Here is a 17,006-nt window from a genome sequence, read left to right on the forward strand (position 1 = left end):
CATCTGTATCTGGAAGTCCCACAGGATCTTAGCTCAGTTATTCAAAACCACCAAAAGTCAAAAGGTCTCCCATTTTGACCTCGGGACTTCCAGGCCATACTCAGTACAGATGTTCCTGCATACTATGACTTGGTTATGGCCCTGCCTGCTAGCATCTTGCATCCTGCTGTTATTTGCTGGATTGTCTCAGAAGAATCTTTAATGTCTATCAATCTTGTGCTTATACCTTGTTCCTGTGCTGGCATGGTTAGTGCCTTTGTGCTGTCTTTCAGTCCAGCTCAGTGTGGTTCACTGGAGTCCCAGAGCCTTAGAAATGGCTTTGTAACCCTTTTCCAGACTGGCAGATGCCAGTGACTTTATTTATTGGCTGTTTCTTTAGATCCTGGTGTGATGTGTTGCGTTTTGAGATCTTTTAGCCTACTTCACCTTTCTAGTCTTTTTCTATCTTGATTCAACCAGCCTGGTAGTAATTAGGCCTGGGTGTGGCTCATGAAGCTGAACTCATGTTTCCAAAAATGTGATTAGAATAAAATAGAATAGCCCTTTATTGTCATTGTACATGTACAACAAGTGTGAGTGGCCTGAGTTATGGGGTTTCTCTAACCATGGCTCTGATTAGTCAGGTGAGTGGCCGTTGGTGTTGTGGGTCCAAGTGAGATCAGCGGAGATATGGGTGCCCAGACACCCAAGAGGTGGAGAAGATTCCACCCATTCTCCATTTATAATCGATCGAGTGGACCTGTGGAAAGCCTTATATATGTAGGAAAACTAAAGGTGCCTGGCCTCGTGAGAAATGAGCTGTCACTTGAAACCTATTTCCAGCATCAGCAGTTTACTTTTAGGGCGTTCTGCAGTTGTTTTTCTTTATGTTGTTTTCAGTTTTCATTCTCAGTTTTGTGTAGGCTACTTCCACAGGTTTACACCAGGAATATGAAACTCATTTTACATGGTGGGCCACATACAGCTCATGCTGATCTTATGTTCTGGATACAAACCAAATCAGTTAGGTTAATATAACAAGAAGAAGCACAATTTCAATAGTACATCTCAGTTTATCTACGTGATAAACAAATACTGCTTTATTAAATGAATGAAATATGCCAGCATCACTCTTTGTGAAATAAATATGTAATAAATCTATTAGTAATTACTTTTGTAGTATGAATGGACATGGTGGAGGTATTTATCAGTGGGGAAAACTGTTAAACTTGTGAAAATACAGTTAAAATTCAAAAATGTATGTCCTGCATCAAATTTTCCAAACTCCTCCAATTGGCCGGATTGGAGTCTTGACCGGGCCGATTCTGGCTCGCGGTCCGTATGTTTGCCACCCGAGGTTTACACCCTTTCCATACGTCTTGCGCTCCCATCTAAACGAAGTGAGAATCGGTGAGAATGTATTTCCGCGCCCTCGCTCGAACTTCCGGTTACTCCCCTCCACGCTGGTACTCCGTGCCTGTTTGTACTCAAGCACTGTGAAAACTTGCATCATCCAGGAGGGGGGACAAAACAGCAGCCGAACATAAATGGGCACGACAGAAATAACCTATAGAATATTTAATTGTTCCAGAGGAAGCGCCTCCCCCAGATGTGAGTCGGCCGGTCACAGTTGAGTGTACAAAGCAGCAGACGGACGGAGGACTCGCGGGGACTCGCTGAGGTCGCGCGGCAGACGCACGGGAGCATCCAGTTCGCCGGTGTGGAGGTGTCTCCGTGTAAATGTACACGTTGAGCAAAGTGCAAGGTCCCCTCAGTGCACGTACAGATATGAGCTCTGACCGACTCTAGCGACTGCTGCTCCTCGTGTCTCCCTCTCAGCTAGCTTTTATGTGCCTTTTTACACTGTGATTTTTTTTTTATATAAGCTATTTTAACTTTTAAACCAAAGATGTCGTGCGTTTTACTGGGAGTCATACGAAGGTGAGTTATCGCGGCTTTCTAGTGTTTCTGCGATTTAAATGTGTGTCTGGTTTATTCTAACTTCTTTTGTTTTAAAAGTGTTTTGCTTGCTGTTTAAGTTACGATAAACGCGCGGGCAACAGTCACCCCTTCACTGTATTTTCGATGCTTTTATTTTGAAAAGAAAATGACAGTAAGCATGAAAACTGAATTCGTTAAGACCATTTTTTGTATGAAAACTAAAAAAGATAGACCATTTTGAAGTAAGAGTTGAGACACTGTAGCAGTCTTCATTTATTGTAACAGATTTACAGATTTACATATTCCCAAACTATTTTAAGGAGTTCCTGGAAACAGTTTCACCTTACTGTGACTCTTCCTGTTTGACAGCTGTTCTGTTAACTGCTGAAAAATCTCGTTTGACCTGATAGTTGATACTGGATAATGAAGTTATTTGCTGGCACTCATGACACAAATAGAGTTTCATGTCTTTATGACTGAAGGAACACATCAGGATAATTTGCCATCTAATCTTTGCTGCTTTTACCCCTCCAGGATTTGTGATAAGCCAACATCACACAAGACTCAAAGTGAGCACTCAGTGACATTGTGTGTGTGTTTGCGCATTTATTTTGCTATCATGGATGCATGTTAGAGAGTGGGTGAATTAGTGACTCAGTGACCTGTGGATTTTGTTTGTATTTCCACTTGAGAGATTGCTCATGCCCGGAGGCATCACTGAATGTCCCAGAGTATTTTACTGTGTATTCACCACAGTAGGAGTACTAATGCATGCAGCATGTGTGCATGCTCCTTGAAGTGATGTGCTGACTTGTCTTTGCTTGACGATTAGACTCCTCCTTAAAGAGGCCTTTGACCAGGATCTGTCAGGGCTTTGAAGGTGGACTGTAGGCGTGTCGGCCTGTGGTGTGTGAGGATTGGCTTACTCACTTGGAGGTGTGTTAGTGGAACAAGTTGTTTATCTAGGATAATCAATAACAGAGCCGAGTGATGAGTTCTTTGAAAGTGTTTGGTCGGAAAAATATTAATCCTTAAACATTAGACCAGGTCCTGCTGAATAGTTGTTCCCTTGATGGCTTATGTCTGGATAAATCTATGCAACAATATACCAAGCAGGAGGCGAAGACGTGGCATAATCAGATGGTTGACTGCAGGGAAAGTTGGATGAGTCATCAAAGTCTTTACAGGATTTCTAAAAAAATGTAAAAATATCACAGTTTCTCTGTTGCAGACAAGGAAAAGCAAAACTGCTAATCTCTTCTCCCAGCTCCCATGAGTTCCTTAGCAAGAAAATGAACAGTTAAAACATTTGCTCGTGTTTAATTCACTTCAAATTCAATCCAGCTCATCCTAATCTCAGTCACACTGGAGATAATATTCAGCACCACCCTTGTTAATTATCATCAGCAGTGTGACAATAATGATGTTTGGGAGCATAGGTAATTGATTTACTGTGGAGGGGGTAAAGGGTCTAAAAGTCTGCAGAGCTGACCAAAGGGACCGGTTTATCGGAAGTCACAGATAAGCCTAAACAAAGTGTCGTCATTTTTGGGTCAAAGGTCAAATAATAGTTGTCTGTTACCGTTGCTGTAGAGCCACAGCCTTGTTGCCCAATAGAACGACAGCCAATCAGTCAAAAGCTGCAGACACAGATAGTGTTGTTTGTAGATGATTATCTCGTCAAGAAACGGGTTTAGTGTCTTTCTCAAATACACCAAATGAGCTGCAGCTGCTCCAAACTGTGGGTACACTTTACTGGTAAGAAAATGTACATTCAGTTGAAAAGTCAGCTTCAAACCTAACGCACTGTGTCTGAAAGCTGCTTTAAAGTTGGCCTCGAGTGTGACAGTAGTTCTTACTCCTCAGCTCTGTGCCTTCACACTGCTGGGTCATGTGATGCCTTGCTCATCATGAACTTCTTGTTGTGCCTGCTGCTCACACCCTTTGTACATTCAGACCAGACTAATGTGTATGTGTGCATGCATCAGTGAAAGCGAGCACATGTGTGCGTGCGTGTGTGTGTGTACATGATGTATGTATAATGAACCACCGACTGCTGCCAATTGGAGCCACGTGCCTGCAGCTGACTTCATGTATTGATCTTTGAAACAAAGTGAATGTGTGTGATTTGTTTTGGCAGTTATTAGCTGCTCCTTTTAAAAAAACCGGGCCTCTCATGTGACCATAAAGAACATGAATTTCACTTTTTTCTAAAGAGGTCATGGGGTTCAGCCATAGTGTCCACAGACACAAAGCACATGCATTGTATGTTCTATTGTCAGAGACAGGCAAGGGACACGCATGCAGACACCCGCAGGCTTGTGTTGTAACTGCATACATGATGACTCTCAGTGGCTTATGTTTGTGAATATCAAGCTGCTAACAAACAGAGGGCCCTGCACCCACCCACAGACCTCTCGGCATATGTGGAAAGGTCAGCTTGAGGCTTTTAGGTTTCTCTAATAACAACAACAAAGACACCTCATTATCACTGCTGCTGCAAAGTGATACTTTGAGGCTTTAAAAGGTGTTTTAGCTTGTCTGTGGCACTCTAAGTACAATAAGGTGGATTAAACTTTGACACTTTTTAACTTGCTTTTTTTCAAGTGTCACATTTGAAACCATCCTGTGTCCTTTAAAGGTTACATCTTGGAAAAATGTCATACGTGAAGATACTAAAGTTCATACATAAAAACAAAAACAAAAAAACAAGTTGTTTATGAGGGGGCCGTACGGAGTGACTGAAGACCAGAAACAACAACAAATATTTAAAAATGCTGCCAACAGACAAAGAGCACCACACACTTCAGTATTACTGTCAAACATCAAACAACAAGGACACCTGTCTGTACATTTACAATGCACTGCAGCATTTGGTACATTTAGATTGGGAGGGCACTGTGGTATTGTGGCACAATTGCGTCATAGCAAGAAGGCCCTGGCAAAAAATCCAGGCTTTTGCATGTTCTCCCCACATCTCAGTCCAAAGACATGAGTTTGGGTTAACTGTTTATTCTACATTGGCCATTGGTGTGAATGTGAACGTGAATGGTTGTTTGTCTCTTTGTGTTAGCCCTGTGATAAATGGTGTACACCCTGGACACGTCATCTATCTTACTCCCTGTAATATCTGGAATACAGCGGCCCCTCATTTATGGCGGGAGTTACTTTCCAAAAATAACCCGCGATAGGTGAAATCTGCGAAGTAGCCAACTTTATTTTTTACAATTATTATAGATGTTTTAAGGCTGTAAAACCCCTCACTACACACTTCATACACTTTTCTCAGACAGTCATGAACATTTTCACACGTTTCTCTCTTGTTTAAACACTCTCAAAGTTCAAACCTTTGTAGAAAAAAAAGTCCAGTATTAGAGCAGGGCGATATGGCCAGAAATCTTTATCACGATATATATTTGAAAATTTGCGATAACGATATAACTGACAATATAATTGACGCGAAACAAAATACAACTCCACAACTTTGCTAGTGCCAAAAAACCCCATCCATTTATTTTCACTTAAGCAAGCAGCTGTTTTTATGTGCATTAAAGCTATATAAAAATTTAACGCATTTAATGCAAATTCCTTGCTGAAAGTTTAACCAAAAGGAATTTCCAGTTGAAATGGGCTGACATATCATGAGCATAACCATGTATAATATCCACTGAAGTTAAAAAGAGGTGCTTTGCAACATTGTACTGCGGTGTGCCAAAAGGCAAATATGTATTTTTCGGACCATAAGGTGCACGGGATTATAAGGCACGTTAAGCGAAACAAATCAGTCAGATAAATCAAACTTTATTCAACTCATTCTTCTTGCTTCCTCCACTTCTGTACCATTGATTCATTAATGCTGTATTCTATCACAGCTGCTCTATTCCTGTGTTCTTGCAGTATATTACTGACTGACTTCTATTGTGGATGGATTATCTCAGTTGTTCTCCTGACTGAAGTTTGGTCCGTTTACAGCATCCTGCCATGCGATTGCATTTGTCTCTAACCATCAGGAACCTTCACGTTAACTTTTATCAAGTGGAAAAGTGTTAGCGTTGATTCCTCCAGCTTTACTGTTTATGTTATGCTAACATAGCTGTGTCGCTAGCGATCACGTAGCACATCATTATATACCACCTAGTCCAACTTCAGTAACCCTACAAATGTCACTGCTGTTTAGTTTCCTGTCTTCATTTATGTTGGAAGTGATAGCAGAGCTTTATGTTTGAATTTTTTCAGAAATCTCAGTTAGAACATGCTATGTCATGCTTAGGTAACTAGCGAAACTAGCGAGCTAACTTCCGCTAACTTCCTGCTTGCTTTTAACTCCGTTAACTGTAATAAATTCTGTTTTCATGGATGCCTGGATGTTAAACTTCATAGTTACACCTGGTAAAGCAGCAATGCTGATCATTTTATTAAAGATGAAAGAATCTAGACAGTTTTTCTCTCAGTGATGCTGCAGTGTTCGTTTGACTTTGGGACATGAAACGGACAGAGTTTAGGACCCAGATTACTCCCAGATTTACGAGCACCTTAGTCCAACAAATACGGTGTTCTGGGAATCCATCCTACCTGACAAACCATTCTACCCATTGTTTCTGCGCGGAAACTGACGGACAAACACCAAACTAGTTCCACATCACTGCAGTGGCACCATTTTTACAAACTAATTCTGGTTCATCCATTTCACTCAACAATCCGCTTTCTCCCTTCTCATTCTCCGTTGCCGCCATGCTTTTTCAGCCATGTGCGTATGAAAACAAAGGCACTGCGCATGCGCGTTTTACCCATATTCTATCTTGATATTTCATTTTCTTATCGCTGCCTGACATTGTACCGGTATTACCGTAAACGGTATAATATGGCCCAGCCCTATCCAGTATTATAGAATGAAACCAAAGATCAAACATTGTTTTCAGGTCCAGAACATGGGAATAGAGCAGCTGTGAGAGAATTCAGCATTAATGAATCAATAGTACGGAATCAGAATCAGAATACTTTATTGATCCTTAGGGGAAATTAAGTAGAGGAAGGAAGAAGAATGAGTTGAGTAAAGTTTGAAATGTCTGACTGTTTTGTTTCGCTTAATGCGCCTCATAATCCGGTACGCTAACTTCTACCTTCCTTTAGCATGTCCAGAAGTCCAACTTTTTGTGGGATGGTTAGCGTCTTCCTCTGCCTTTTGGGTGCTACTGCAGGCGCCTTTGATGGTGCAAAATGTTTTGTCGACATTGTTGTGTTTGTTTGGGAGAAAACATATAAACATACAGTACAGCACTTCAGAGTCACACTGCTAGCCATAGAAGATTTATGTAAATTTGACAAGCTGAACGTATTCTGTACTGTACAGGAGACACGGACATGGAGATTAATTGACAATGGTCTACAGCCAATCAGGACGCAGAACACAATGCACTGTTACAAAAAAAAAAAAGCATGCAAAATTGCACACCCAAAAATCCCCCGCAAAACAGGGAGGCTGTGAAAGGTTAACCGCGATATAGCGAGGGACCACTGTAGTTCGCCCCCATCCCCTGGATCATGAATTGGATAAGCGGAAGAAAATGGATGAATAGCTAGATTACATGAGGAGACTCACCTTGTATTAGTCTCTTGTGGCAGGTTTTTGCAGGAATTTACTCTAAAGAATGAAAGAAGGAAGACGTTTGATTGCTTTATAGATATGTCTCTCAGCTGTCCCCTGGCAAATTCACTGCTCTAAGCTTGGTCAGTTATTTATTTTATGCGTTGTATGGCAAAAGACAAAACATTGGATTTCAGTCCAACAAATACTATTGTTAAAGAAGTTCTGATCTCTTCAAGTTGGAGTTGTGTTTAGTCTGTTTTGTTGGATTTTTCTTCTAGTCGCCAGTAGAGTGATTTTAAATTGTCCTTCTCTTTCAGGAAGGGTGGTGTTGGGGCGAGCGTCGGGGTTCGATCTCTGGCCTCAATCCCCTCGCTGCCACCCGCAGTGGCCGACTTTGTGAAGGGGGCTGTGGAGGAGTGTAAGCCTACCAATGTACACGTCGTGACTGGGACGCTGGAAGAGACGGCCAACATCCTGGCAGGTCTGGAGAGGGATGGCATGGTCAAGAAGCTTCCCAAATATGAGAACTGGTAAAGATAATGGAACAGCATACAAAACAAAGCAATCACCTAAAGTAGTTATTTGGAAACATGCTGTGAGAGCTTTCAATAATAAACGTTTTATTTGGCAGTTGGTTGGCACGTACAGACCCAAAAGATGTGGCCCGAGTGGAGAGCAAGACTGTGATAGTGACCAAGAAGCAGAGAGACACGATCCCCATCCCTGCTGCAGGGGTGAAAAGCCAGCTGGGTAGCTGGATGAGTGAGTCTGACTGGCAGAAAGCCAGAGAGGAGCGTTTCCCTGGCAGCATGGCCGGTACGTAATTGGATGGAAGTCAAATGTTTGTTCATTGTTGCCAGGAGACCGAGCATTTTCACCTTTCCTCTGTTTTAATTGACTGTCACATTCACCTCGTTAAAGGATTCTATTTAAAAAGGGATATTTTCATTTTAATGCTAATAAACTGTTTTAAGAATAGTTTGAAAAATGTTTTTAAAAAAACAGGAAGGATTTTAAAAGCAACTTAACATCAGGAACTTTAAATAAGCAGAGGTGTTTAAAAAAAAAAAAAAGAAAAAAAGAAATACTGTGAGGCCTGCTTCAGATTTTTTTTTTCTTGTCACTGTTGAGTTTGTTGCCTGTTAGAACAGGATTAGCTTCCACGTTTGTTGCAGTGTTATAAATCCTGCTTTTAGGTACACACCTTAACCTCAAGGTTTAGGTGAGGTAATAGGCGAACATCTGTGATCCATATATATTTATTTATTTTTTAGGGATTTTTAGTCTTTATAGTGGTGTGTGATTGCTTGCTCACTCTGTGTGCTAACCTGCAGCTGACCCATAAGTATTTATGAGGGGAGGGGCTACTTTAAACACCTGCAGGTCACTAAAAACATGTTGTACTCTTTCAGCTAGTGTGTGCTTGGATTCTTGGCCAGTGTAACAACTTTTCTTTGTGGTATAGAAAAGTGTACCTTATTGATCATATTAGACATGCAGTCTGCATAGCTCACAATTATTATCACAAAGATCTCAAGGAAAACGTGTTTACAACCTTTAACTATATCGGTGCTGCTGCTTGATCTACTTGACCTTCAGCTTTTAGATTTGAAGCTTGTTTGCTACAGCAGCTAAAAATAACTGCATCAATGTGTTGTTTTTAATCTGTGTCCTCACTGTAGGTCGGACTATGTATGTGATCCCCTTCAGCATGGGTCCCGTAGGCTCAGCTCTGACCAAATATGGTGTCCAGGTAAAAGCTATTGTTCTCTCACTAGTTCATACTCAGCAAAAACCTGCAGTAAACACGTGAGCCTGCTGTGCTGCTTTCTTCCAGTGAATTGCTGTAATTTATTTTGTGTGTACTTTTTATTTTTATTTTTTTTAATCACTGGGCTTCCTAAGTTATAGGTCAGCATAATAATCAGTTTATTTTTTCTTCAAGGTGACGGACTCCCCGTATGTTGTGGCCAGTATGGGTATCATGACGCGTATGGGCACTCCTGTTCTCAATAAACTGGCTGAGGGAGTGGAGTTTGTCCGCTGTCAGCACTCCGTGGGGCGACCTTTACCTCTCAAAGGTGCAGATTCCAAGAGCCTGAATCGAGTTTTATTTGTAATTTGTATCCGTTTTTGCAACATTTTATACATTTTCCTGCCTTTTATTTGTTCCCTCCTTTTTATTTCCAGCTCCTCTGGTGAACTCGTGGCCCTGCAACCCAGAAAAGGTGCTGATATCCCACCTGCCCGACACCAGGCAGATCCTCTCCTTCGGCAGTGGCTATGGAGGGAACTCTCTCCTTGGGAAAAAGTGCTTTGCCCTGCGCATCGCCTCCCGCATCGCCAAAGATGAAGGCTGGCTGGCTGAGCACATGCTGGTTAGAATGCTATGTAATGATTATGACCTGAGTCTGAATTAAAGAGGGTTTATTTTAATTAAAAACATTAACACTACAAGCCTACACCTTCCACATTTACTAAAAACGTGGAGTTATATTCTTGCTAATATTAGTATTTCCCTCTTTTTTCTCTCTTCAGATCCTAGGAATCACCAGTCCTCAGGGTGTGAAGCGATACATCGCAGCTGCCTTCCCCAGCGCTTGTGGTAAAACCAACCTAGCCATGATGAAACCAGCTCTACCAGGCTGGAAGGTTGAGTGTGTAGGCGACGACATTGCCTGGATGAAGTTTGACAGCCAAGGTGAGTGAAGCACTCACTTCATTTTATTAATCCAAAAATAATCTGTAGTTACTAAAAAAAGCCCTCTAATCTTTCTGTAGGTAAACTGAGGGCCATCAACCCAGAGAACGGGTTCTTTGGCGTGGCCCCGGGCACCTCCAACAAGACCAACCCCTACGCAATGGCTACTATTGTTAAAAATACTGTGTTCACCAATGTTGGTGAAACCAGCGATGGGGGGGTGTGGTGGGAAGGACTCGACCCCCCTCCTGCTGACATGGCGCTCACAGATTGGCATGGCAAAACCTGGAAACAAGGTGACATCAGTTGTTGTGTATCAGTGTACTTAACAGTCAAAGCGTATACAGCACCATCTGCTGGTAAACCAAAGCAAAGTCACAAATTTAGAACTGGGTTGAAGTAGTGATTCCCGGGCCCCCTGGTGGTTTGCAAAGGTACTGCAGGTGGGCAGCAGTATTAACTGACATTCAGATTCAAAATACTTTAATAAGATAATTATGTGGGTTACACTTACTCCAAGAAAGTAACAGCGACAGACTAAACTAATTAAATAATACAATTTACTACAATGTTTACAAATTTAAGAAATAGCACAATGTATATATGTATACAAATTGCTCAATTATAAATATCAAGAATATTACAGAGGTTAAATTTATATGATTGATATTTAACTCTAATCTGTGAAACGTCATAATTTGTTATTTTACCGTATAGCATGTGCAAAAGGGTGTAGGTATTGGAGTTGTACGGGGAGATTTCCTGTGTCATTCAGTGGTGCATTTTAGTAATCTCGGTCTGTCACTGAATGTGCTTCTGTGATTAGCCAGCAAGCCATGGAGTGGGTGGGAGGTTTTATCCAGCATTGTCCTTATCTTGGACAACATCCGCCTCTCAGAAATTCAGTTTGAAATTACTCACAAATCTGTAGAGTGACACATTTATAAAAAAATGTGAATTCAAACTGGTAATAGGAGGCGGCTAGTTTGTGATATTACTCAGTTGCAGGTGGATCGCATATTGGTGTTATACTACTTTGCATATGACTGTGCAACAACACGTGTTCTGTTTAGGTTTTTAATGCAGTTTTCAAGGAAATGCATGGCTCTCTTTGTTTGAGAGTGAAGATTTATAATTGGGTGTCCCCATGAGATTTTCAGTTTTTTTCCAGGGGTTGCAGTACTCTTGACTTTGGTAGGTCAAGAGTACTGCGAGAGTCAAGAGTAGACACAGTTAACCATTAACCATGACATTAAAAACACGAGCTGTTAACAAACAAACAAACAAGCAGTTTTTCTTCTTTGTACACAGGAAGCTCAACACCCTGCGCCCACCCCAACTCCCGTTTCTGTGCACCAGCGGCTCAGTGTCCCATCATTGACCCCCAGTGGGAGAGTGAGGAGGGTGTCCCCATTGATGCCATCATCTTTGGTGGGAGGAGGCCAGAAGGTTGGTGCCAAGTTTAAACACACTTTGTACCCCGGTGGATTCATATTATCACATTTTGGCTGTTCATCCACACAAAAACACCCACAACACATTTAAAATGAAACGGTGAAGTCTTGATGTTCATGGGCAACATGAACAAATATACAACATATACAATATACAGCATATACAAATACAGGCCATTTACCATTCATCAATAACATTTTCAGCTTTAGTGAAATGAAATGTTTTTTTTGAGAAATTATAGATGTATTATATATTACACTCCTGTCTGTTTTGTTGGATCAGTCGGGGTACATACTGACTCAAGATGCCATATGTAAATTAAGAGAATATGGTAGCTCTGTATTTCACTGGTTTACACTTATTGGTAAATTAAAGCGGGTACATGGGTCTGGCTTGTGTGGGTACATTGACTTAAAAGGTTGGGAGTCACTGTTTTAATAGAGACACAAGATAGGACTCACAGTGCTTGAAATAGTCAAGCATTGATTGCAGTTTATGGTTCTTGAAGTACGATGTATTTTCTCTTTTGAGTGTATTACAACAGCATAAAGTTGTTTTTTTTTTTTTTTTAAATAATTGGAGCGCAGTATAACTTGTAGCAGAAAGTAGGCTTGCACTGAATCTGATCACATGATGTTGATGTTGTCAGGAGTCCCATTGGTCTACGAGTCTTTCAACTGGCAGCACGGAGTATTTATTGGAGCTGCAATGAGGTCCGAGGCCACAGCAGCTGCTGAGCATAAAGGTACGGATCCTCACCTGTTTCTGAGATGCAGTTCTGTGAAACTCTCCGGAGCTGTCTCTTTACCTTTGCTGTTTTTCACATAATGAAATAATGAGGAAGTTGCTTTTCCATTTTCCCTCCAGGCAAGGTGATCATGCACGACCCCTTCGCCATGCGGCCGTTCTTCGGCTACAACTTTGGAGACTACCTCGCTCACTGGCTGAGCATGCAGAGCCGTAAGGCCCCCACTCAGCTGCCCAAGATCTTCCACGTCAACTGGTTCAGAAAGGACCCGGCAACCGGCGCCTTCCTGTGGCCTGGCTTCGGTGAGAACGCCCGCGTGCTAGAGTGGATCTTCAAACGCTGCGGCAGAGAGAGAGAGGACGAGGCAGCCAAAAAGAGCATCATCGGCTGGGTGCCACAAGATGGCGCCATCGACACTAAAGGTCTGGGCAGCAAGGTGGATATGGGCGCACTGTTTGACGTGCCCAAGCCTTTCTGGCAGAAGGAGACCCAGGAATTGAAAGCCTACTTTACTCAGCAGGTTGGCGCTGACCTGCCAGCGCAGGTGGAGGCTGAGCTCAAGGCACTGGAGGATAGAGTACACAATTAAAAAGCCTCCTGACAGGAAGTAAACAAAGAAGCAGGGAGGGAGGTACTCAGGAAGCAGAATTCACATCATGAAGGTGTAATCAGAACTAGTGACCGAGTTTACATATACAGAAATTTATAAATGAATAAATAAACAAAAAATGGGTAGAATGAATCTTATGTTGAGGATTCAGTCATAAAACCAGCAATAATGTGAATATCAAACTTTCCCTGTGTATGAAAACGCAGTCAGTGACTCCTGCCTGTCCCTTTGCAAAGAGAATTGAGATGTGAGATTCTCAGTACAACACCTTCTGTTTTTGGACATCATTTTACACTGTTGCTATAACACTTGAGGCTGCTGCTGGGTTGGTAGGTGGAACATTGTACTGGAGTGCAACCAACGGTGCCTTTTAAGATTTTTAACAATAATGAGTTCAGGCTGCTAATGTTTACAGGCTGAAGCCCAAAGATTTCTTTTTTTTTTTTTTAGAAAGAAGATGCAGTCAGAACATTTTTAATTCATTAAAATAACATTTTAAAGGATTATTTTTATCACCACTTTTTAACACTTAACATCCCTTCCAGGACTGACTCATGAATCACTAATCATTCAAGACATCCCATAATGCTTTTGTTATAAAAACACGTCTATATATATATATATGAATATATATGTATACACGTGTACACATCAGAAGAAAGGATTTTGTTTTATACATGATTTGAAACACTCACTGCTGGGTTATTTAATCATTGGCGGGGATGGTGTTAAATACACTAAATGCACATACATTATCCAGCTCTCATGAAATGTCATTTTAATGTTCAAATGAAAAAAAAAAAAACCCTTAAAAATGCATTAGCTGTTCAAAAGTGAAAAGTTTAGCGGGTTTTCACTGAGGCCAAAGATCACTATGCATTATTCATCTCGCCACTCGCATGATTTATGATTTCAAGCGACGTTTACTTGCAGTACGTGAAACGTTGGACCAATTCAAGTCACTGAGATTATAAGGTAGAAGTTGTATGCCGAGGATTTTATTACAGTGCAGTGAATAAACCTCTTTCAAGGCAGACACAATGGCTGGTGTATTTTTTCCCCACAGTACATAAGTCTAACACTTAAAAAATGTTGACAAATATTACATGCAGAGTATTTCACACTCACAATGTCAACACAGATACATTAGTGTGAGAAGTAGAAAGTTTGGTCACTGAACTGTGAACAGCATGAATAACGCTGGATGCATACACTTCAGACGTGATAAAAGTACTTACCACAAAAGGTAACATCATCTTTTCAACAGGACTGAACTGAATGCTAAATAGCAAAGAACTCTTTACAACTGACAGTTTAGTTACACACTGAAGAGCTAAAAATAACAGGCAAAATATTCAGAGCCACAAACGTAGTATCAGAACTAGGATTCAGCTATGAAAACACCATGTTACTGGTAACAAGTCTTTATATTTGCTGTTTTTCATATATTTTATTTAGAGTCAGGCCCTTTAGGCTCCAGCCTTGTCAGGTCTGAGGTACGTGCTTTTAGCACTTCAAAGCTCCTCGCTTTAGAAGCCATCTCCATCTGTAAACACATCTGATGCAGACTACACCTCTGATAATACTGTGTCATTACAATGTAATAAGAGGAACATTGTTCATTCCAGTAAGATACCCTAAAGGTTCTTATTACTAAATAATATTTTTCTTCCTTTATAACCTCCTGTTACTTCCCTTGCTCTACTCTATCTACTGGGAAGTACTTTTAGTTGGTAAAAAATTACACGTGAAATTCAGTAAATGTCGGGAGGCAATAAAACAGGTTAGGTAATAAGGTACGGTCTGTATTATGAAGTCCTACAACAAACACATACAATATGAGGAGGTTTTGAGTTTCTCCTTTTCAGAAATACTCGTGTGGCCCAGTCAACTAGTTCCTTGACTGGTGCAGCTTCTGCTCATGCATTTAATGTGAACACAGGAAATCCTCTGCAAACGGCTGCCTGAAGATGGTACAGAAGCATGGACATAAAACAGACTGCACAAAGTAATTGGTTCTATTTCAGTGAACTCGTGGCTCCACGTTTCTTTCTTTGTTCAGAGGTTGTTAACTGATACTTCTCATTTTTTCTTCACTTTAGCATAAAGTTCCTCTTGGCCATGAGCTCTCTGTGTTAAGCTGTTTTCTGGCTTGTTGACTTTCACCTGTGCGTACACCGTATCCTGCTGCTGTCCTCTGTCCTGCATTGAGCCAGAGGGCACTTCATATCCCAGTGTGGAGAAGTTGATCTCTCCATAATGGAGGTTTTCTTCCTCTTCTTCTGTTTTACCTGTGGACTCTTCGACAACCAGCTCTTCAGTCTGTAAAACGAATCAAATAAAAAGTTCTGTAACATATATATATATAAATCTGGTAAGCAGACTGCACGGATGCAGGTACTACTGTAAATAATCACTTGAAAAGTCAGGTAATCTACAATTAGTTTTTTAAAATTTTTATTTTCTTACCCGAGTCTGTTGTTGAGTTTGATGTTTTGACTTTAAGCACCTGGAAGACATGAGTGACATTTAAATATTAGATAACTTTAGGTTAAATATATATATATATATATATATATATATATATATGTGAGTAAAGTTGAGCTTGATGGGAAAGCAGCTCATGTTTCTTGCTTTGATCTGTGATATTTACCAAGCCAAGATAACCAAACAGATCAGTAAGATGAACCCAAGGACGCCTCCAAGAAGTGGACCCAGTGGTAAAGAACCATTATTCTGTTGTCCTGATAGAAAAAAAAGAATGATATTAAACAGTAATCAAAGATATGATTTAATGTGTGTTGTGTGTGTAAAACGTTGGTGATGTGGTTTGTCTTTACCAGCATGAATCTCTGCTGATATCTGATTACCCAGATCATTAGTGGCCACACAGTAATAAACTCCTCCATCTGTTACATTGAAGCTGTAAATCTCTCCTTCAGATACTTTCACAGCTCCATCTCTGCTCTTCTTGAACCAGGTGAAGCTGCTGACTGGAGGTTTGGCTCTGCTGGAGCAGGTCAGGTTCACCCAGCTGCCTGCTGACACCAAACCTGATGGACTGATGGATGCTGAGGTGTCTTTAGGAGCATCTAATTTTTTTTTTAGAAAGACATATCCCATAAATCTTGTTGTCCTACAACAATTCAGTTACAACAAACTCTGATTGTCTTACATGAAACACTGAGAGTTTCTTCTGTCTCTGCTGTCTTGGTGTCGTTTCCTTGGTTCACAGGATATCTGGCAGAGCAGCTGATCTTCTTTCCATCATGTGTGTCTGACAGAGTGATGTTCTGCTGGATTTTAGTTCTAAAGCTTCCATCTGTGTTTTCCTCTATTTTGTTGTGAGAGTCTTGTTGGAGATTCCAGGTGAGTTGAGGAGGAGAGTGTGGACAGGGAGTGAGAGCTGAGCAGGTTATAGTGACAGACTCCTTCTCCTTCAGATCACCTGGGATTGTAATATCGGGCCTCCAAGGAGAATCTGTGGTTTCACATCACAAACACATTTTGCACACTGATAATACATTAAATACAGTAGAAAAAAAATCATGTTTTTTCACTCTGTTAGAAAAGAAAAAATGGATCATTAATGTTGTTTGCTGTTTTTTAAACTGTCAAACATCAAACAAGATGTAGTATTTTATTCTCTCTGTGATATCATTAGGGTAGTACAGACATTCTGGGATAATAATAAATACAGAATAATCAGACTGAATTCTGTAATAATTGAACTTTTAGTTCTTTCTGTCGATTAACCCAAAGCTGCATCTGATTACTCATTTTAGTTTTCAGAAAACCTGGACAATGAAAAGAAAACTTTCTCACCTTTAACTGTTATTTTAAGAGGATCACAAACAGCTGTTGCTCTGAACGGCCAGTTCATAATTCTGAAGTAGTATGTGTTTGTATAAGTTGTGGTTAAGTTGGAAAACAGAGTGGTGCAGTTTTTCTCCTTCAGGTTTCCTGTAATCTTCATTGGATAGAT

The 17,006-nt window shown here is 40.8% G+C and overlaps 1 protein-coding gene and 1 pseudogene across 1 annotated transcript; one reads left to right on the plus strand and one right to left on the minus strand.

Annotated features, from left to right (window-relative positions):
* Nucleotides 1–1,456: 1,456 nt before the first annotated feature.
* pck2 (phosphoenolpyruvate carboxykinase 2 (mitochondrial)) lies at nucleotides 1,457–14,070 on the plus strand. The gene is made up of 11 exons (XM_084939000.1): nucleotides 1,457–1,920; nucleotides 7,825–8,037; nucleotides 8,139–8,323; nucleotides 9,190–9,260; nucleotides 9,453–9,588; nucleotides 9,698–9,885; nucleotides 10,046–10,208; nucleotides 10,289–10,504; nucleotides 11,520–11,657; nucleotides 12,313–12,408; nucleotides 12,531–14,070. Exons 1-11 carry the CDS (start codon nucleotides 1,889–1,891, stop codon nucleotides 12,998–13,000), a joined length of 1,908 nt encoding a protein of 635 aa, XP_084795126.1. The 5' UTR covers nucleotides 1,457–1,888; the 3' UTR covers nucleotides 13,001–14,070.
* A 199-nt stretch (nucleotides 14,071–14,269) lies between these two features.
* The window catches only part of LOC146380052 (myelin-associated glycoprotein-like), a 132,283-nt pseudogene continuing 129,546 nt past the window's right edge, over nucleotides 14,270–17,006 (minus strand).

This window comes from Perissodus microlepis, chromosome 9 (assembly GCF_051167445.1).
Source record: "Perissodus microlepis isolate ML-2025 ecotype Zambia chromosome 9, ASM5116744v1, whole genome shotgun sequence".
Lineage (NCBI taxonomy): Eukaryota > Metazoa > Chordata > Actinopteri > Cichliformes > Cichlidae > Perissodus > Perissodus microlepis.